Source organism: Agelaius phoeniceus, chromosome 10 (assembly GCF_051311805.1).
Source record: "Agelaius phoeniceus isolate bAgePho1 chromosome 10, bAgePho1.hap1, whole genome shotgun sequence".
Lineage (NCBI taxonomy): Eukaryota > Metazoa > Chordata > Aves > Passeriformes > Icteridae > Agelaius > Agelaius phoeniceus.
Genome location: NC_135274.1, coordinates 3508515 through 3531059, shown reverse-complemented (window position 1 = coordinate 3531059; position 22545 = coordinate 3508515). Strand labels below are relative to the sequence as shown.

Here is a 22545-nt window from a genome sequence, read left to right as displayed (position 1 = left end):
CTGCATTTGCTAAGGCGCTGCTTTGAAATGTCAAAGCCCCACTCTGCTGAGGAGGCAAAGGAGTTTAAACCTCTAGGGGTGAGCTGAGCAGGGCAAGCTTTAGGCTCCTAAAAGGGTGCTGGTTTCCTCTTTCAAAGAAGACTCTGATTTAGAACCTGTAAAATCCTTGGCATCTGTGCTTCCTTTTGGAACTGATCCTCTTGGGTTGTTCTGGCTGGGCCTGGCTTTACTCTAGGAATACTCAGAGCTCATATTTGTAAGTTGGTACTCAAGAGGTAGAAATGCTGATTACCTCTTTGTAAGCCCCTAAATTCCTGCTTTTTCTTTGCTTTAAATCCCAGCTTTCCTCCTCTATTAGGCTAAGTTACTTTCTTAGGAGCATGAGATGACTGATTTATCTAGAGCAGGATTTCATCACAGAAGGTGAATGGGATGGTTAAACACTTTTGAGATGGTATAAAGAAGGTATAAAGATAGCTGTGGGGAGAGATGGCAGGGACAGAGCTTTCCCAGTGGTCCTGGATGTGTTTGAATCCTGCCTGCTTTGTGCTGTGCCCCAGGCTCCTCTCCAGTGCCTCAGACACTGCAAAGCAGGAGGAGGAGTCCTTTGGGCTCCCCAGGGGAGCTCTGGGACAGGCAGAGAGCTCAGACATGGCTCCAGCTCAGTCTGGGTCCTGAACCTTGCAGCACACCAAACAGGGCTTTCTAAAGCAGAGCAGCAGGTAATTCCTCATGGTGCTGAATTAGCCCTTGTTATTTTGGTTTGTTTTTATGGCTACCTCAGCCAGGTATATGTTACAGGTATAATCAGATTATAAAAGAGGCAGCAGTTGGCCCTCAAGGCATTTTTCCATAGACAGTCATCAGAAATACACTGTCTGTACTGGCCATGCCTTTTATGATGATGTTTTCTCAGTGTTTTTTAATCTGTTTATAAAGAGTAGGTGAAGCTTTTTGTCAGATTTAGTGAGAGACACATTACCACCATGTGTTAAAAGCACCCTTTAGGTGAGTAATTATCTGTATTGACACTAGACTAAGTAAAACTGGATGATCTATAAGGAGTAAAAACACACTAGAAGTAGAAATTAATTCAGATTACTTATTTTCCAAAGCCTTGATGTGATTGAGGGTTGGGCTGACAGGGGTTTAACTGAGTGCTGAGTGTGCTGTTGTGTTGTTAAATGTGCTCTTCCTGCCTTGCAGAGAGTTCATCAGTTACATGAAGAGGTCCAGAACCTTTTATGCCTCCATAGCAGAAAGGCTTTGTGATGGAGACCTGGTGATGAGAGACAGCTCAACCTGCTGGAATGGAGAGGATGTTGTGGAAAGGTAAAGTTCTAAGTAAAAATTTGCTGGCATGGTGTAGTGGTTTTGGTTCAGCAATTAGAGATTTCACCAATTTTTAGATTTGCCAGCCAATGCACCAATGACTGTGGTGGCTTCAGTGCTGGCCAATCACTTCCTGCTGGAGACAGGATTAGGGGAAAGGCAAAGCAGGCTCAAAACTTTAAAAGGGTGTAAAGGAAATGTTGTTAACAGCTGTTGGGACCCAGGACATTCTTCTGGCTGCTCTGGGTGATTCAAGACCCTGGCAAGGGGCTCAGAGACCTCAGCACAGAGTCAAAACCACCTGTGCCTTCAATTTTAGTCCATGGAAAAAAATATCAACTTTGTGTGAAGATTTACAAGTCACAAGAGTTTGAGTAGAATGATAGTTAATTTGTCACAGGGTGAAAAAGTAGAATTTCGGGGTTTTAGAATGGGGGTTCAAGAGGCAAGATGGAGGAATCTGGGTGTGTCCTGTTCTTCTCCTCCTTCTTCTTGTCCTGCATCTTCTGCTGTGATGGTGAGAAACAGCAACTAAAACTAAAAAAAAAGTAGTAAGAATCAAAACAAACCCTTCAGAACACTTCTCCTCCCTCCACAACTTCCCTGAACTCCTCCCATGCAAAACCAGGACAAATGGTGAAAAAAGGTCTCTTCACATCCTCCTGATGGTTCAGCAGCATTCTAAGGCACTGTTGCTGTAGGTGCTCTGCAGGGTGAAGAGACCTTTCCAGTTTCCCAGCTAATTTTTTTCCCCCTCTGTATTTTATCAGTGTATTCCCCATCACCTTCAGACCCTAAACTGGAATATACACTTGCATTTCCACGGGCTAAACTTGTTGCTGTCATTTCTTTTATTCTGTATAACATGAGGCTACATCACCCTGAGGAGGAAAGAGATGTTTAGAACAAAATTCTGTCTTTACTATCACTGTCAAAGTATACATCAGTTTTTGCAGTGAGAGCTGCTTGGAAGTGTGCCAGTGAATGTTCTCCAAAAATTTCTTTTTTGCAAAACAGAGAAGTTCCATGGGATTGTGTTGGCTTTCATTGGTGTTTCTTTTTGAAGTGGATTTTGTGGTCTGTAGCAATTACAAAAGATAAAGTTCTAGAGTTGTTTTCTTGCTTTAAAACAGTTTTCATGGTCACAGGTTGGTTTGTTGTTTTTACTGAACAATTCCAATATGGAGCAAAGATGTGACACTCACTGTCTGTCCCATTCATGGGGTTCTGACTCCCACACAGCTCTGTTGAGTTTTCTCATGTGTAAATAACTTCAGCTTAATTTCATCTGAGCTCTTTGGAGATAAATGCATGTCTAACACATCCAAAAATAATATTTCAATATATTAAAATTAATTTTAGGGCATATGCTTTAATATTATGGCAACAAAGCAATCTTCCAAATATTGATGTGCAGTGATTGCAATACAAGTTGAAGTTTTTACTGTAAAAGTAATGGAGAGGAAACAGGAAGAGTATCAGTATTTCTAATCAATGTTTCCATATCAGAATCTCTTTTGCTTGTGGCATGTTGCTGGATGCACAGATAACTTTCAGAACAAACAGATTTCTGGCCAAAAAAAAACACAAGAAAAGCCAAACAAACCCAAATCTTTTCTGTATCAGTTTCCTGGGGGAGAAAAAAAAAAAGTTACTTTTAATTTTTATCTTACTTTGTTTTAAAAAAGCCCAAACCACTCAAATTGCTGATACACATGTTTTAGAAAGGCATGGAGGGGAAAGCTGTTGTTACTTTGCCAATCTGCAGCTTTCCCAGAGCTGGAGACACATGAAATAAATTCAAGTTTGAAAGGAATGGGAAGCAGGGAAAAGACTAACAAGATCCCTCATATGTTGAATTACAAAGGAAAAGTAAAGGAAAAAGGAAATCTAAGCAGCCTATCCCCAAAGATGACAGCAGAAAAAACCCCAACCCCACCACCAAGCCTAGATATGTGTCTGTAGTTAACATATTAAATGGGCAAAATGGAAAGCTAAAAGGTTAAATTCATGTGTTTAATCAGACAGCTATAGATAGCTAGCAAACGATTATAATTTATATAAAAGAATATGTTTTTATAATGCAATATAGAATTTTAATATAATTTCTATATAATATAATTTTTATATTAAAATTTTAAAAATACATTTAAATTTTAAAAATTTATTTTAAGTTCTATATAGATTTATATAATTTTAATATAATATTTATAGTATAATGTATATATCATTAGAATATCATGATAATAATTATAATTTATATAATTATAATATATAAATAGAATATATTTATATATTATCATATATAAATATTATTATAATTATAATAAAATATAACTATATTTATATATGATAATATATAAAATATCATATATATATATATAAATATATTCTCTCCCAGTATTGGTTGCCTTAAGAGGGGGGGACTTTCTGGGCAGCCTGCAGTGGCACACAGCAGCACCCTGAGATCTGCTGGCACCTTCTGCTCCTTTCATCACCTCTTTTATAGGCTGGCCTTGGCCCAGCTGGGCTTGGCACAGCCCTCCCCACGTGGCACATGGACCTGTCCTGCTGATGCCTGAAGGTGAATTCCCCTCTGCTCTCCCTCCCCTGCCAGGGCATTAAATAGCAGCAGCAGTAAAGAGCTCTGAACTCCCCCCAGAGCCTTTTTACTGCCTGTGGGTCAGCAGATGGATCACCCATGGGTCTGCTGAGCTCCAGTCTGGGGTCACTGGGCTCTGGGCTGGCATTGCTGCACTTGTGTCTCCTCCACCCTCCTTGCCTTTCACACTGAGGGCTGAGCTTTATTTATTTATTTAGTTATTATTTATGCTCTGTGCTAGCTGCCATGCCAGCTCTTCAGGAAAAACAAACTCGAGCTTTAAAAACAATTTGACACACAAATGCAGCCTGAAACAATATGAAATCACTACTCAGAAATGAGTAATAATTCATTCAGTTGGTAGAGAGGGCACTTGAGGTCTGATAAACAGGATTAGAGTTGTGCCTTTTAATTTTAGTTCAGTTCTTTGGATTTTGTTTCTCTTCTGGATTTTAGTTCTTTGGGTTTTGTCGTGTTTAAATCATTGTGTTAGCAGAAAAAAGATCTTTGAGCTGCCAGTTAAATACACCATAAAAAGAGATTCCCACTGGTTTGAGACTCTGCCTCTGGCCTGCTCTTCAGAGAACAGGAAGAGATGGCTTTGCTAGGAATCCTCCAGTGTCAGTTCAGGACAAAATTAGAAATACTTGCACTGGGAGTGCTTTCTTTCTCTTAATTGCTCTTTTGAACATCTTGTTCCTGAAGCAAGACTTCATGTAAGAAATCATCCATGCACTAATGAATGGTCTCAGCTTAATGATTGTTGGGCTGTAGCCATTTCTAACTTGGATCCTCCACAGAATTGTTGGATCAGAAGATCAAACTTTGATTTATTTGGAGTGAAGAAAGAAAAACCATTCTGAAAATCACTCTGGGCAGTTCTGTGTTTGTTGCTTCTCCATTTCTAGAAGAAATTTTCTGAGTTTCTAAATGAAGTGGTCTTTTTCTTAATGCCAGTTAGCTTGATCTGAAATGTCATTGTTGATGGTAGAAGCAGAAATGCTCTGCTGATCAGACCCAGCTTCCCATTGCACAGGAGTCTCCTCAGGTGTGCATGGGTGGATTTTAGCTACAATGGGTTGCTCTGAATGTGGCACACTTCAGGTTGGTATTGCAGAAATATTTGAGACATGGTGAAGTGTTCATTCTCCTTTCTCCATATCTGCTGTGGTTTTGTAGCACTTGAGGAGTTCAAGGGCATAAATTCACACTCCTGTCCCTGCAGAGTGCAGGTTTGATGTGTACTACCCTGATTGGGTGGGGAACAGGGGAAGAGATATTTTACAGCAACTGTTTTTGCACTTGGAGTCCCTTTTGCAGCAAACTTGGACATGTAAATGGTTCTTAAACCAGGTTGCCTGGAACAGAAAAGAAGGATGTTTTGTAACAGCTAGTGGGGACCCCCACTTCTTTTCCTTCCTTCTCTCCTTCGTTCCTTAACTTGTTTTTTTTGGGATTTTGCACTGAGAGGGGGGATTATGGGACACCTGTCCATGAGCTTGAACAGATCTTGTCATGGGTTGTTAGGCTCTCAGGGCCTGTGAGAGCTGGCTGAGGAAGGAAGTGGCAAATCACAGTGACTTTTTCTCAAAATGTGTTCCTTTAGAGACTCTCAGTTTTTATGAGTTTAGCACTTTCATTGTCCCCTTTCTCATTTCCTTAGGCTCTAGCAAGCAGCCATCTGGATATGGAAAACACAGACACTCATTTAGCCTCAGCTCACTTAAAGCATGTTTAACTTCTGTTGTTCTCATGCCATCAGTGTAAACAATTTCTGGTGATCTCCTTGTGACTGTAAACTGCAAAATGCAATCTCTCTTTTTGCAGCATTTTTCAGGTTTTAGGGTATTTTCCAGGACTTGGGATGTTCTGTTGGTTTTTGTTCCTTTCTTCCTCAACACAAATTTCAAAAAGGTCAAGGCAGGTCCTCACCATGACCCATATTGGAAAAAAGGTGTGAAGAAAAGTGACAGAAAGTCAGTGATGTTTGTACATGGTATCTAACCCACAGATACTTGTGTCAGACCATTTGGCTGGATTTCATCTTTGTAAGATAAACTGATAAATCTCTATGCTTAAGAACTTTGGTTTTTGTTGGTGAGGATGTGGAGCTCGTTTCTTTTGTGTTTTTTTAAAATGCAGTTATCAAGGAAAGACAATTTTAAGGATTCCAGTCCTGGAAACTATCCACAGATTGATCTCAGAGTAGGCATTTCATTAAATGTAATTATGTGCCACCTATTGGGAGAAAATGTAACCCCAGAAGGAGCAATGTGTTGAATTCTCCAGCCCCAGCTCCAGATGGGAAGTGGAGTCAGGAGGGAGGCATGAAGGTACAGAGAGAGCCAGGAGCAGCTGTGGTACCACAGAAAAGAGCCCAGGAAGCCTGATGGAAGGCATGAGGAGCTCAGCCCAGGCCCTTGGGGAGGTTTGATGGAATGATTTGTGTCCTCCTGGCCTGGAGTGCTGAGGAGTTTGGGTGACAGATCCTGGTTGGCAGCAGATCCTGTGTCACTGTGATATTTTCTGAAAAATCCCTTCACCAGAATTTCTTCTCCTGGCAAGATGAGAAGCCTCAGCTTCTCCATGTTTTGCTCCTCTTGAATGTGGTCTGGAGATTGTTTATCCAAGCATGTGAATTGTTTTTAATTAATGACCAATCACAGCTGTGTTGAACTGGTCTGTCACAGGTTTTTATTATTCATTCTTGTTAAGCCTCCTGATGTATCCTTCCTCTTTCTTTAGTATAGTTTTAGTATAGCATTTCTTTTAATATAATATCATAAAATAATGAATCAGCTTTCTGAGAGCTTGGAGTCAAATTCTCATCTCTCACCTTGTCCTGGGGACCTCCCAACCCCACAGTCCTGGAGCTCAGGCTGGCTCTGGTCACTGTGGAGCTCTGCTGGCAGCTTCACCCAACCTCCTGCAGTTCAGCCTAGGGGAGCAGCACACAACTTCCAGTACTTTGGAGCTTCTCTCTAAAGGTGGATTTTATCCCACTTTTTATTTTCAAATTGCATTTTAGGTTGTGTTCTGTGCATGCTGTAGTTACAAATGACTGGGATGTAGTGAAGTTCTCTGGATGACTCATGGAGACCCCACTGCTGGTTAGGAATGACCTGACTGTGTGAATCCTCCTGCTGTGAAATCACACTCTCATCTTCCTTGCAGTGACTGACTTTCTCCTTTTTAGTTCATACTTAGTTACTGTGATACATCCAGGCAATTGGAATGGAGGGGTTGGGTCAGTAGTTGAAAAGCATTTCTGTAAATGCAAATGGACATTTGACTTGCAAAGGCATTTTTTTTGACACTGCAGCACTCAACATTTTCTTTCCGGTTAAGAGACTTGAACACAAATAATTAATTCTTGATTTCAGCGTTTCTTCAGATTTGGTACCTACTCAGTGTCTGCTCCTTTGAGCAGAATTCATGAAAGAGTAAATCTTGTCATCCAATCACCAGCTTGCTCCAGTGGGACAGTATTTTGCAGATGCAGTGTAACAGGGACTAATTTGATACTATCATAGTAAGAAAGGAAAGTTTGGAATATTTTTTACTGCATAAAATAATGGGCAGGTACTCTTTCTTTTGTATGATTTTTTTTTTATTATTCAGAAGGAAAGAGCAGTCCTTATTTAGTCAAAAACCTGAAACTTTCCAATTAAAATACTACAATATTAAAACAGTAGTGCTCCAATCATTTAAGCTCTTGTAACATGCACACTCTAGATATGGTTAAAGTCTGTGGGATATCTCCAAGATAAAGTTTATTTTATTGTGCAGAGTCCAGCAGAGTGACTTTGTACTTGTTCCTCTTAGGAAAGGTCACACTCAAAGCCCTGTTGAAAAGATAGAAAGTGGAACTCTTATCTGATCCTTCAGTCTGTCTTAGCCAATGATTCTTCCTGCAGGGAAGCAAAATTCATTTTCTTTCAATTGCAATGGGTATGCAATACAGCAATACAAACAAGAAGGATAAATCCTGTCAAGGCCTGGAGATATTGGGCTGGGAATGTATTCTGCAGAATCTCAGTTAAATGAGATATCAGTGAGAGTGTTTTTAATACTGATACACCAAATCCTTTCTCCTAAAACTATAGGGCAGGGTTGGAACTGTGTGCCCTTGTCTGTTGGATAAAAAGGATTCCCATATGATGTTTGGATTTTGGTATTTTTCAGGACATTGAATTTTTGATTCTATTTCAAGTTGAAATTGGAGACTTAAAAGTAGCAGTGTATTTTTAAAAAGTAAAGTGAATTGGAAGTGGATTTTCTCATTCTCCTTTCCTTGTCCTGTGTCCCAGCAGTGATGAAACAGCATTTGTAGCAGGTCAATGGAAAAAAAATTCCATTAAATTCTGTGGACTTTGAAGCAGGAATCCATCAGTGTTGTAACACAGCATATCAAATAATAAATTTTACATTTTTCAAACAGAAGGGAATTACGTGAGGAAGGTATTGCTGAAATAAAACCTGTTGCTTAAATGCAAATCTTTTAGTGGAAATGTAAACAAAATTATCTGCATAGTTCTCCAGCCTTCCTCCCACCTCAGTGTCTTGTTCAGTGGAATATCTCTTATCTCTCTGTGTGAAATAATTTAGATATGTGTTGAAATACATATCTATATCTACATACACATATATGCATACAGATATATAGATATATAGATATATATGCATACAGATATATATATATAGATATATATATATGGTGTTGCAAGCTTCTCTGTAACAATTCTTGCTTTCCTGACAGATGCTTTTTGAGACAGAGAAGTAGAGATGAGTGGAGATGGCAACTGGATGAGAGTATTGGTGTTAACTGAACTGGGATATAGATATATATGGAGATATACATATATCTATATATGTACACACACATATGTATGTATGTATATATATGTATATATATGTATGTGTGTATATATATTTACACACTCCTGGCAGTTTGATGCAGGTTTTACTGTGCTAGCAGGATGATCTTGCTGTAAACTGTCATGAAGTTAAATTAGGCCTTGGGGTTGGTTTTATTTGTCTTGCAGCTATTTTGTATCCAAAGGGTGGGGGAGCAATCTGTTTCTGCTGCTCTCCAAGCCTTAAGTGCCAAAAGACACAAAATAATCTCCTGTTTGCTGGTTTGTATTCCTTGCTGGCAAAATATCTTTGATGTAGTGTGATGTGTGTGTGATTTAACACATCCAGCTGCAGACAACTTCTTAGAGAAATTTCTGTGGCAAGGTGGAGTCGATTCCAGAGTTGGAGCTGGAATCATGAGAGGCATTTTTATTTTTTTTAGCTGGTTTTCACTGGAAACATGTTGATTCATTGAAATGGGGAAAAAAATAACCTGGATTGTGGCTTGGAGGGCTGAAGAGTGTCCCAGGTTGCCAGCAAAGCTGTTGTGCTGTGGGGAGATTGTCCCTCTGTGCTGCTGGAGCTGCTCTGGCTGTGAGGGATAAAATGAGGGATAACAGAAACCATTTCCCACCCTGTTGTATTTGTGGGGTTCCCCAGATGAAGGCAGGAATGATGAATCTGACTCCATGTGCTCAGAAGGCTAATTTGTTATTTTATTATACTCATATTAAAGAATACTATACTACACTAAAGAATACAGAAACGATACTTACTGAATACTAAAAAGATAATAATGAAAACTCCTGACTCTTTCCAGAGCCCCAACACAGCTTGGCCCTGATTGGCCAAAGAGTGAAAACAACTCCCAGCAGAATCCAATGGAACAATCACCTGTGGGTGAACAATCTCCAAACACATTCCACATGAGCACAACACAGGAGAAGCAAATGAGATCAGAATTGTTTTCCTTTTCTCTGAGGCTTCTCAGCTTCCCAGGAGAAAATCGTGGGTGAAGGGATTTTATCAGAGAATGTGACAGTGACACCACCCCAGTGAAGGGTGCACAGTGTGGAGCTCTGCACTTGGGGCTGGCTGGGCTTTAAATCTCACCTGTGGTAAGGGAGGATGTGGGATGGGCTGACCTTGTTCTCCTGTGTGAAAGCTTTTGTGTTTTCCACCACAGACCAGGTAAACTCCTGAAATGCTGATATTTGTGGCAGAACAAACCCCACCCAAGTGACCTGGCAGTGGCACAGGGTTACCTCAGGGTGTTCACTGGCTCCAGGAGGGCTCAGAGCCCTGCCTGTGCTTAGAGGCAGATTGGCCTCCATTTGCTGAGCAGACACAAAGCTTGACAAACATTAAGTGTCATTTAAAAGTGGTTTAATTTATTCATTGTTTATCCCACAGCCTCTCCATATTATTGATACAAACCCCTCTGGCTGGCTCTGTCCCTGCCTGGTGTGCACTTTCACTGACCTCCCCAATAATGTTTTATAAAATGAGCTTTTCTGTGCTGGGAGTTGGTAGTTTACACACAGCCACAGAAACAGCCCAGTGGATTGATGGGAATAAAGAAAATAAGAGCTTTGGTGGAGTTTTGCCTTGCTCAGCTGATGAGTCAAACCTGAACCTTCCCTGTGTGAGAAATGAATTTCTAAAGAATTCCTAAAGTTTGATAGAAAGTTTACATACAAATACATTTATATACTTACATTTACTTACAAATACATAAACAAAAGTTTACAGACATACATTTACATTCAAATACATAAACAAAAGTTTACATACAGACATTTACATACAAATACATAAACAAAAGTTTACATACATAAATTTACATACAAATACATGAACAAAAGTTTACATACATACATTTACTTACAAATACATAAACAAAAGCTTACATACATACATTTACATACAAATACAGGGGTAATTTTAGATGATTGGCTTTAAGGTATTTATAGCGTGGTGTGGCAAAAGTTGATAGGCCAAGAAGTGTTTATAATGTATTGTAATAAGGAAATGATTGGTTTTTGATTGTGATGGTGTGAATTACAACATCTGTATTGTCTCACCCTTCACATGAGACTGAAAATGGAATGAAAGTGTTTAAAACACCTCTCAGTTGCTCCATCTCTGGCTCAGAAAAGGGTTTAATCCAACATCCTGCTCTGTCCAGACAGCCTCTTGCCAGCTCAGTTGAATGCTGTGATCATATTTTCAAAGTGTTTTCTCACTCACAGTGGAACCAGAGATCTTGGCCCAATAAGATCTGTTAATAACCCAGCAGCTCTTTACATTGATCAGTTAACAAACAGAAATGGCACCCAACCTGTCAAAGTGATTGCTGCAAATATTTCACAATTTAGGAACTGTCTGGCTCATCTCTGTGTTATTCAGAATAAAAAAAATACAAATATCTGAAATTACCAGCACCATTTTTCCATGTGCTAGATTTAAATTAATTTCTTACAATGCTTAAGTAAGGAATGTTACATCTTTCTCAGTTCTCTGCTGCAGTTCTCTGTTTATGTATTTGTCTTTTATTTCCTTCTTGACCCGGATTTGTGTTTCTTTGAGTCTTTGCTTTACTTGGTGTAGAAATAATTCTGTTTGTAGAGGTGTTCCTGGCAGCCCTGCTCACTTTGATTTGATGAGAGGGGAGAACTGGGGTCTGCAAACATCTCAGTGTCTTTATTGGCAGCACTCACTGGAGAAACATCTGAAATGCTCTTGAAAGCTGCTGCTGGAAAAGCAAATTTGAGCAGGATGAAAACTTTTCAAAGCTGGCTTTTAAAACCAACAAAATTCCCCAACTATCTTATTTTCTAGGCCAAAAGGAGGCACCACATGAGCTTTCCTATGAAAAAATTCTCAAGACTGTTGGTAAATTTACTTCATTCTTTGAGCAGAATGTTGTCAAGTAGAACAGTTTATTGTTTTGTAAACTCTTCTGACATGAATGTTGTCCTTTAATTAGAATAAATACAATTAAACATTGAAGTGCATGTTTAATAAATGTGAAAAAGCAGAAATCTTTTTTAAGGAAAATTGGTCCAACATTGCAGATAGTTTAGGAGGCCCTGATGAACTTCATGACCTCAAGAGACAGAGTTGGTGATCAAGGCCCATCTGACTCACCTGTGATTTTTTACTTACTGCAATAATGCCATTTCAAAGCATATTTTAAATAAACACTGAATAGTTTAGAGTGAATTGTTAAAACTCTTGACTGAACCAAGGAGTTAACTTTGCCTTTCAGCTCATGGATTCACACTTGGACAAATTAGTTTTACAGTGAATAATATAATAATATAATGTAGCAGTGGTCTGGATTGTGACCTCATCATTTTCCCAGGGTCATTTTTCAGACAATAATTAAGTTATTTATAAACACATTTATTTAAAGATGATATTTATCTATAAATACTCAGTTATTATTTCTGTTCATACCCAGCACTTGGCAGTTTACTTCCACTGAAGAATTTGGGGCATGATTTGAACAATATGTTTGTGGAAACTTAATGTAAAAAAGGCAAATCATCATTTCTGTTTTTAATAAGTGCACTATTTCCACATACAGAAATTTAAAGCAAGTTATGTATTCCTTGCCCAGCTGTGGGAGTCCTTTCAAATTCCTTGTACTAAACTGCTTGGGACAAACACTGTAAGTTAACTTGAAAAATACAATGTTCAGTGTTAACCTCTGACCTTGGCAGGCTCTTTGTCTAAAATCAGAATTTCACCTGGTTTGCTTCAGGAATATAGAAATAGACTTGAGTTTTGAGACTCAGGAGCAGCAGGGTTATTCTAAGGAAATGCATTTAAAATATTATCCTTGAAGCACTGAGGAAATTCAGTGTATGTATGGGATTTTGAGTGCACATCAGGAGGTTGAGTTTCACTGAGGAGAACCAGCAGACCTTCCAGTATCTTAAATGTCTGTGGTGGATTCATAGGGAGTCTTCATCAGCTAATTGGAAAATGCTTTGGCTAAAGCAAGACAAAAAGGGATAAACTGCTGCAAAAGCACCTGGGGCCAAAGCAAAAGCAAGTGCAGTTTTATTTTCTGGTTTTGCAGAGGCAAGCACAGTTAGTGGGATGTAGCACACTGCCACGGTTACTGCAGGATTTTGCACATCTCTTCAACCTCCTTCCAATGTGTGCAGGAGAAGAAATGCCACCAAAACCTTTACAGAGTCAAAAGTTAAAAAACAAGGAACAACTGGAATCTACTGGTGCTCCAATGCCAGCTTCTCTTTAGGTGTATTTGCAATACCTGGAATCCTTTAAGCTGTTTAATTTTGAATAGAACTGTGCCATTTTAAACCAGAGACAGATTTGATCCATGATATTTGGTTAGATCCCTTGGGACAGAGTGCTCTGTGGGAAGGCTTGGGTGGCTGCTCTCCCTGGGAACCTAGAAAAGGCTTTTCAATGGATTTCAAAATACCACAGCATGCTCTAAAATTCCAGGTGAAGTGCTACAGACTAAATGTCTTCTACAAAACTCTCTGCTGATGCCTTGTCTGTTCCTTGGCTTAGCTCTGTGTTATTCCCTGGTAAGGCAGCAGAAAAGTGAGTATCATCTAACATTCAGTACTTTTAATTTTAAAGCACTTTTGGGTAGCTGCCTGTGAGAGTTTTCATCAGAAGGTAAGGTGAGCTAGAACTAAACTGAGAAGAATGGAGACTTCTGTGTAGGGTTACCCTGGCAGGGATAGTTTTACAGAAGTTTAGCTAAATTCAAGCCCATCTGTTCCCCTGGCATGGCTGGCTCCACGTGGGGATATTCTGACACCTTGTCTGCTTTTATTGCAGGTTGGGGCTGGGGGAGTTTATTTGCAGCTGGACTGGAAGGAGAGAGGATTGAGGTCTTTGCTGGGTGGTGTCAGACAGCTCACCCAAGATGTTTGAGTGTGTTTTGTGGAGACAAACAAAACTCTACAGTTTTCTGAAAGTTGTAAAGCTGGTATGTTTATTACAGTGTTGGATGCATGTGGAGATTACTTTTTTTAAAAGACGTGCACTTTTGGGAACTTTAGATTTTTTTTTTATTTTCTTTTTAAATACATATGTATGCAATTTCACAAGAGGTTCATGCATATTTATTTTTATAACTTTTGCATGACATTTGTTGCTAATTCTTCTTTAACAGAAAGAATTTTTAGGTCAGGTAACTTGTTCTTCCAGCAGTCTCTCTGTGTCTTTGTTTCTCTTTCCTTATCTTTGTCTTTCAGCTGAAGCACAGCTTTTTTTTGAGTTTATGCTTTTTACAAGAACAGGCAGTCAGACTAAACAGCTATGTTTTCAAACTACAGACTTAACTCAAAGATGTACATTTCACTTAAATAAAAATGGATTTCTACTCTGGAAAATTTCTGCTCTGTCTCAAGTGGGTGGTACAAACCTTGCTCTTTAAGGAGAACTTCACTACAGGGAAAAGACAATAAAAAGAAAGTTGTAATTCAGAGGTTTCTGTGGCAAATTAAGAGCAGAGATCATGGCAAAGAGCAGATCCTGGGCTGTGCTGAAGTGTGACTCTGCCCTGTCAGAACATCTCCATGGTTTGGGTGTGAGGACCCAGCTCCAGCAATCCCTCTCAGAGTTTGTTCAGCTGCCTTGCACCTCTGCAATGTTCTTGGGAACGTGGCTCAAATGTGCAAAACAGAGCTGGAGCTGCCCCACACCTGCAGAAAGCACAGCACAGGTGGCAGAGCTGTGCTGCTCTGACAGCCCTGTTAAAAACGCCAGTCACTTGTTTTCAAAATTTTAAAAGTTTAATAGTAATAAAATGGTTCTAAAAATAGTAATACAATTAGAGTAATAATAATTTGGACAATTTGAATTAGGACAATATGAGACAATAGAGACAAAGAGTTACAGATGTCCGGGTACCTTTTCTGGGCAGCACAGGCCCGAAAAAGGACCCAGGTTAACAGAGGATTAACCCTTAAAAGCAATAACCTGTTGCATATTCATACACCTCATACATGATGCTTAAATTCCATTCAAACACAGGATTCTGTCTGGGCAGTGTCAGCTTCTTCCTCTGAATCCTAACAGCGCCTTTGAGGCAGGAAGAAGTTTGTTTCTTCTGATAAGAGAGCAATAAATTCTCTTTCTCTGAAAGATTCAGGTGTCCTGTGGCTGCTATCTCACTGCCAGTCCTTTCTTTTTAAAAAAAGTATCCTACATAGCATAATTTCTATTTTAACAATTTTTATAACCTAAAACTATATTTAACACAGCACTTAAGAGAATCAATACAGCATTACTTTCTAACACAACACATCTAATATTCATTTTAATATTTGCAAAAAGCCAATCATAAAATACATGGATTTTTCACAGCCCTGAGATCAGAGCTGGCAGCCAGGACCTGGGGAGCCTGCAGGCAGGGTTTGATAACCTGAATGTTGCTGGGAAGTGGCAGTGATCTCCTGTCACTGATGTGTTGGGGTTAAGAAGTTGAATTCTGTTTGTATTGCAAAGCAGGTGGCAGCTGCTGGGACTCTGCAGAGGTGTAACTGCTGTCCTTGGTGTCAGGCAGGCAGAGCTGGACAAGACCAGACCTTTCTGAGGGGACAGAATGCCCTGATGCTCACCCAAAATAGGGTGTTTGCTTCCCAGCCTGGTCATTCCAGAAGCACAGCCCTCCTGAAAGGCTGAGTGACTACAGGAACAGCCAAGGGCTCTCTTACCTGGAGGAATGAGTTCTGTCACTAAAAGTCTTTACAAAGACTGATCTTCCTAAGGCTGATTTGTAAGTTCTGTTTCAGTTTGGCGTGACTCCTGACAATCTCTGATTGATTTGGGGAAGGGAATTATCTCTCATCCTGCCTTAAACATCTGTCAGGAGCAGGCCAGGGTGCATTGCAAGGGAAAACTCTGAGAGCTCTGCATTCCTGAGAGAAAGCACCGTGTTCCTGTTGGTGCCAGCTCCTCCTGCAGCCCTTGCAGCTGAGCACTCCTGGCAGGAAGGGTCCATGGAGCAATGTCTGTGCCTGCTGAGCTCAGAGTGGGCTGGGGGTGTCCCTGCCTGGCACCCCCTGGCTGGTGCTGCCTCAGCACCAGCACAGGAGTTGGGGATGTAAAAATGCAGAGTTCTCTGATGGAGGTGAATGTTTAAAACTTCCTGCTGCACTAATTTCAGCTATGTGGAACTAATGTAGTTTTTGCTGATCAAAACCACAGGAAAAATGCTTTGTGGTTGATTCTGTAGGGCTGGTCTGGCTCATAGTTTTCATCCTGAAGATAAAGAACTACTCAAGTAATTTTTAATTTTTATTTTATTTTATTTTTTACATTTGATAATTAGAGTCCTACAGTTCAGAATTCAGGTTTAATTAGAAACTGTATTGGGCTGTTAGCTGGGCTTTAACCCCTTCCATTTTAATTCTTGCAAATCCATCTAATAATGTATTCTCTTGAGTTTCTTTGTTATTCCTTTATTAGCAATGAGTTCTGTCTAGAAAGCCTTTTCATTAGATTTCAAAATACCACAGCATGCTCTGAAATTCCAGGTGAAGTGCTACAGACTAAATGTCTTCTACAAAACCCTCTGCTGATTCCTTGTCTGTTCCTTGGCTTAGCTCTGTGTTATTCACTGGGTCATGCAGTGAGTATCATCTAACATTCAGTACTTTTAATTTTGAAGCATATTTGGGTAACTGCCCATGGGAGTTTTCATCAGAATGTATGGTGAGATGGACTGGGCTGGAAACAGACTGGGTGCAGAACTGCTGTGGGGTTTTTCCATGGCTCTGACCCAAGGTTCAGAGAAAATGCTGCTGAGCTTCTGTCAGCCCCAGTGGGTTGTGCTGCTTGGTGTGGAAGCCACATCACAAGTGATGTCCAGCAGCTCCCTGCTCCTGGGCCCAGAATGTGTCAGCTGCCATGGGATCACCTGCACAGGTCACAAAAGGAAATTTAAAACAAAAGGAAATTTAAAGCAAAACCATAAAATCATGAAGAAGGTAGTAGCATTATTGAAAAAAGGTAGAAAACAAAGTGAGGAAGGATATGTGTTCCTGGGGCCCTTCCTTTACAAGTGGAGGGCTGCTAAATCAGATCCTCTTCCGCTGCCACCAGAGGGCTTGGGTTGTGAAATTTTAATTCCTGGTTCTTTCTTGATAGGCAGAACACTTGGAAAACTTTGCCAGCCCCTCCTAAGTGGCCTCCCTTGCAGCATTCCCTGTCAGCATTTGTTTCCCTGGGGCAGATGTTGGCTGTGCTGTCACTTCCATGGATCAGCCCAGCCAGGAATGACAGGAGGAAAACTGCAGCTGCTGGAATGCTGAAAAACTCTGGGAACTGATGCTGGAGCTGCCCATGGGGCAGCCTGGGAGAAATTGTCTTTGCCAAGAAATGGAGTGCAGGAACAGGCAAAGGTGTGTGCAGGCATTTGGGTTTCTCCAGTGCCATTGCACTGTGAAGAGCATTCTGAGCATTCTGCAGCTGTAAGATTGTCTTGGTTTGAGCAGATAGGGGTCTGCTAGGGAAGGCAGGAGCCTGCCCTGAAATGGAAAATGTAAAGCTCCTCCCTCTGAATTATTATAATTTTGAAATTAAGGGGCTCTCAGGTAAAGATGTGGGAATAGGAATAACAGTTCTTTACTAGGAAAATTAAAAATACAAAAGCAATAGTACAAAAAGCCCAACAGTCACAGAGTCAGACCATGCCCTGTCCCCTGTGTGTCAGGGGGTGACACAGCCCCATCCCATGGGGGCTCAGCCCTCCTGCAGTGCCAGCTGTGGCTCTGCTGGAGCAGGGATCCTGCACAAGGGGGGAGTTTTCCTCTGCAGCTCCAGGGCTGCTGCAGATGGGCCTGGGCTCCCTCTGGCCATGCAGGGCAGCAGAAGCTGCTCCTCTGGCAATGCACTGGGCAAAGGCTGCTGGGCTGTGCCAGGCTCACATTGGATCCAGGTAGGAATGCTTGGCTCCTGCCCTGGGCAATGCAGCATCTCCCCATGGGATGCTGGAATTGGATCAGCCCTGCAGGGACACTCAGTGGCCATGGACAACAGAGATCTCCTGGAGGGAGGAGTGGCTGGGGGAGAGAGAAAGAAAAAACTGCCCAATGGACAGCAGAGAACTGCCCCAGCTCTGACAGATGGGGACAGAACACACACCCCAGCCACATCTTGCAGGCCAGGACAAAGCTGATGGTGGATAATGGAATGTGAGCTTTAAAGCTCTCCTCACACCTTTGGAGTGCAGCTGTTGCTGGGTGTTACAGCCATGGAAGCAGTGAGTTTAATGTTTTACAGCCTTTCATAAAGTCATGCTGGAATTAGCCCTGAGCACAGCTGATGCTGACATACCTAAAAGTGAAATGGGAACTGAATTAAGTTGAATAGATGTAAAAAGTAAAAAAACAGAAACGGATGTAATGTGCATTTTACTACATATATATTAAATACATCTGAATCAGGCAAGTTCTTTGGAAATTAATGTCTGGAGAATTCCTAGTGCATTGATTTAGTCAATTTTATAGAATGACCACACACTGAGATTTGGCAAAGGACCTAAACCACCTTATTGCCTGCAAAGAATGGCTGATTGCAAGCAGACTTGGATAATAATGAAGTTCCTTTTTAATAGGAAGGGGGTTTTTGAGTTGCATCTTCACAGGCTGATGAGAATTATTTACAGAGTTAATAGAAGTTCTCTATATAAGGGTCTGTGTTAGGTAATATAACTTGATCCAACTTAAAACTGCATTCAGTTTGTATGACAACTTGTGTGTCTGTGGTTTTTAAGTATTTGCAGAAAATTCTATGTGTAAACCAGAGCTTTTTAATTAACCAAGATGCTCACATTGTATTACTAATGCTTTTCTGAGCTGTTCTGTGTGGCAGGGTTAATAGCTGTGAAGTCTGAGTGTTCCCAAAGCAGCAGTGTGTGTGTCAGCAGTGCTGGATGCTGTCAGCTGTCCATTCATAGAACATGTCAAGTGGTTCAGGTCACTGCTTGGAAGAAGAGTGAGAAAAGGCTTTATTTAAATATTTTAGGTGAACCTTTTTAGATTGTTAAAGTGTTTAAGTGATCACACACTGAACATAATTTATCAACAATGCCATGGAAAAACAAAGATTGGTTATTGGACACCTTCTCATTATAAATCTTCTGTTTGTTAAAAAAAATCATTAGCATTTACTTCCATCAACCTTTTTTGCAATAAGATCTGTTAAGTAGCAGTGAGGTTTCAACTCAAGCTTGGTCTGGGGTAACTCACACAGATTTTAAGGCTGCTCCAATGTTCCTTCAGTAGAGTTTTTTGGGAGCACTGCCCATTGTAGTGAATGGACAGTGACTCTGTCCCTTCAGCTGCTGCAGCTTCAGCCTCGGTGGAGCTGCACCATCTCATACCAGCAGAAAATGGAATTGTTTTAGTACATGATGGCTGTTATGTAGTAGCTGTTTGTTTTGACAGATGTTGTTTTAGTTTCCTGTCTACCAAGTATTCAAAAATTTGTACTTCACTACAAACTAATGCCATAGGCTGCTTAATTTTATTAATTAGGCATAAAGAGGTTCAGAAATTAAACTAAGACTCTACTTTTTTATTTTAGCTTATTTTCCAGTATCTAATTGGATAAAAAAATTGTATAAACAAATACTTTTGCTTTGCAACTCATTCTTCATAAACCTTGGAGTCAGAGTTCTGAATCTTTGCAGAATTCTGCTTTGACTCTGTGTCATCTCATAATGGCACTTTCTGAATTTCCTGCCTCTGTTCATTAAGAGAGAAACTCAGAAAAAAAGCAGCATGGCTGCTTTTTAGAGCAAATTATACCTCTGGAATGATAGCTGAAGAGAATAATGAGTCTTCACTTTCTCAGCCCTCCTAGCCTGCACACAGGACAGAACAAAGTTGCCAGGGAAGTTTTGAGTCTGCTGTAATTAACTGAACAATTCAGAGTGTGCCTGTGAGTGCCTGCTGTCTGACAGTTGTTGTCTGGAGCTCTGCTTACTCCACTTGTGAGCTTTGGGGAAAGTTAAATTTATTCCAAACAGCAGCAACTTTGAGTTTCCTGCAGTTTATGGCAATGGAGTTGCATCTCTCAGAAGCTTTTCCCAGCCTGGAGCCAGGATTGTGCAGGTTGGTAGCAGAGCTCCAGATGAAATTCCTTTCTGCAGCTGGAGCATTTGGGTTTTAAACAACAGGTGAAGGCAGAGGTTGTGTTCTCATTGGGGCTAGAATGATCATCCCTGGGTGAAAGGACAGGTCTGACAGGGCCAGGATTTACTGGGCTCATGTTTGAGGCTCTGATTCTCAAAGGCTGTGTCCACAACAATGTTTACTGTTGTTTTTTTAACCAGCACTGGGTTTTAGGGCCACCTCAGTCTGTGTTTTCTTGTTGCTGCATTTCTTTTGTGAAATATGATGAAAATGCTGTGTGATCTGTCTCTGGAGATAACTCAGTGCATAAAACCAAAAGAAAACAAAAAGCCCCTAAGTTCTCTTGATGGGTCAATAATGTGTCATTATTGCAGGTTTCCTCTTTTTAAAAATCACTCTGTTTTGTCTGATGGGACAAGCTGGAAATGTCAGGGCTGGCACATGAGGTAGAAATCTACCTTAGGAATAGAATTCAAACACCATTCTCGATCATCTGTAGTAAAAAATTGCCTGAGTCTAATTCATTTGCTGTTGTCAACACACATGCATGAGTGTGTGTGAACACACAGCATGGTCCTGAGGCTGCTGAGAGAGTAATTACAGAAATGCTGTCATTAATAGGGGGACAGTGCTGAACCCAGCCAGGGACATGGGTGAGTTCAGTGACAAGCAAAAAAACTGGGACCAGGGGCTGGGAACAAAGCATAGAGGGCCCTGAAGGCTCCCTGTGTTCCATGGAGGTGGAGAGAACAGAGCAGAACAGTGGCAGAGCAGCAGGGATGGCTCAGGGCAGTGGGGATGGCAGAGCTGGGAGGAAGGCACTGCACATCACAGCTCCAGGCAGCTCTAAGGTGTGGCATTCACATTCTCTGAAAAAATCCCTTCAGCCAGGGTTTTCTCCTGGGAAGCTGAGGAGCCTCAGAGAAAAGGAAAACAATTCTGATCTCATTTGCTTCTCCTGTGTTGTGCTCATGTGGAATGTGTTTGGAGATTGGTTACCCACAGGTGATTGTTCCATTGGATTCTGCTGGGAGTTGTTTTCACTCTTTGGCCAATCAGGGCCAAGCTGTGTCAGAACTGTGGAGAGTCAGGAGTTTTCATTCTTATCTTTTTAGCCTTCTGTAAGTATCCTTGCTGTATTCTTTAGTATAGTATAGTATTCTTTAATATAATATAGTATCATAAAGGAATAAATGAGCCTTCTGAGAACATGGAGTCAGATGCATCATTCCTGCCTTTGTTGGGCATTCCCAGCAAATACAAGAGTAAGGAAGCTTGGGGATGTGTGGATAAAGTTGGTGATGCTGCTCTGTGTGACAGAAAATAGTGCAGAGAGGCATTAATGGGCCCAGGGCAAAGGCAGTGGCTGAGACAGGCAGGGTCAGCTCTGGCTGAATTCAGGCTGGGGACACAGGGACAGCCTGGCTCGGGCAGCTGGACAGAGTGAGGGCACTGAGGGGCTCTGGCTGCTCTCTCAAAGGCCTCACCATAGAGAGAAAAGTTATTTAAGTGTAAAAGGTTATTGGCAAAGGCCTGCGAGTGGGTGGAGACTGCAGAGTGGGAAATCTAGTCTGGGACTCAGATGTCAGTGCACTGGAGAGCCAAACTGCTGGAGCAGTTCATTAAGAGGAGTAGGGAGGGTCAGCTAAGCCATGTTGTTTTAATAGGAGCCATTTTAAGCATGACTAAAGCCTGGAGCTTGGGGCTCAGGAGTTCAGTTTCCATCCTGTGTGCTGGAAGGAGTGCTGCCATCTGACAGAGCCCCCATTATACAGCTGGATGGAGGAGAGCAGGGATTCCTGAGTTACTCTGGTGTGGTGTTTGTGGGGGTCCCCAGGATGAGGTGAGAGATGAGAATTTGACTCCATGTTCTCAGAAGGCAGATTTATTATTTTATAAGATTATATTATATCATAATACTGATGATACTATATTATATAATAATATATATTATTATCATAAATACATAAATATATATATTATATTATCATAACTCTGTATTATATCATACTATATATTATTAAAAGAAATTATATATGAAAACTACTAAAAAAAGAGAAAAGATACATCAAAAGGCTTAACAAGAATGATAATGAGAACTGGTGACTAATGCAGAGAGTCTGACACGGCTGGACTGGGATTGGTCATTAATTAAAAACAATTCACATGGCACCAATCAAACATTCACCTGGTGGTAAACAATCTCCAGACCACATTCCAAAACAATCAGATAATTATTGTTTTAATTCTTTTCTGAGGCCTCTCAGCTTCCCAGGAGAAGAAATCCTGGTGAAGGCATTTTCCTGAAAATACCATGGTGACACTGTGGTGGGACAGAAACCCTCATCTCATCCACTCTCCTTGTTCCACATGCAGATCCTGGAAAGGAAGGAGGAATGTGAGGCAAAACCCCCCAGGATGTCACTGACCATTGCTGTAGAGTCTTGTAGCAAGTCTAATAACCAGGAAATTTTCCCTGGAAGCCTTTTCTCCCCAGCTCTGCTGTGCTCAGGTTTCTTCTCTGTTCATGACTCCTTCAGCATCTTGGTGTGGTTAATTGGCCCTCCCGGTCTTTTATTTTTCCCTTGCTCAAAGGACAATAAATCTGAACATTTC

At 40.9% G+C, this 22545-nt stretch overlaps 1 protein-coding gene across 2 annotated transcripts in view; it reads left to right on the top strand.

Moving 5' to 3' along the window:
• LOC129124603 (glypican-5-like) overlaps positions 1–22545 on the top strand; it is a 378241-nt gene that overhangs the window by 131244 nt on the left and 224452 nt on the right. For both annotated transcript variants that reach the window (XM_077183633.1, XM_054639664.2), the window contains one exon: positions 1207–1332. In XM_077183633.1, coding sequence (XP_077039748.1) covers positions 1207–1332 — 126 coding nt within the window. The remainder of the gene's footprint in view (positions 1–1206; positions 1333–22545) is intronic.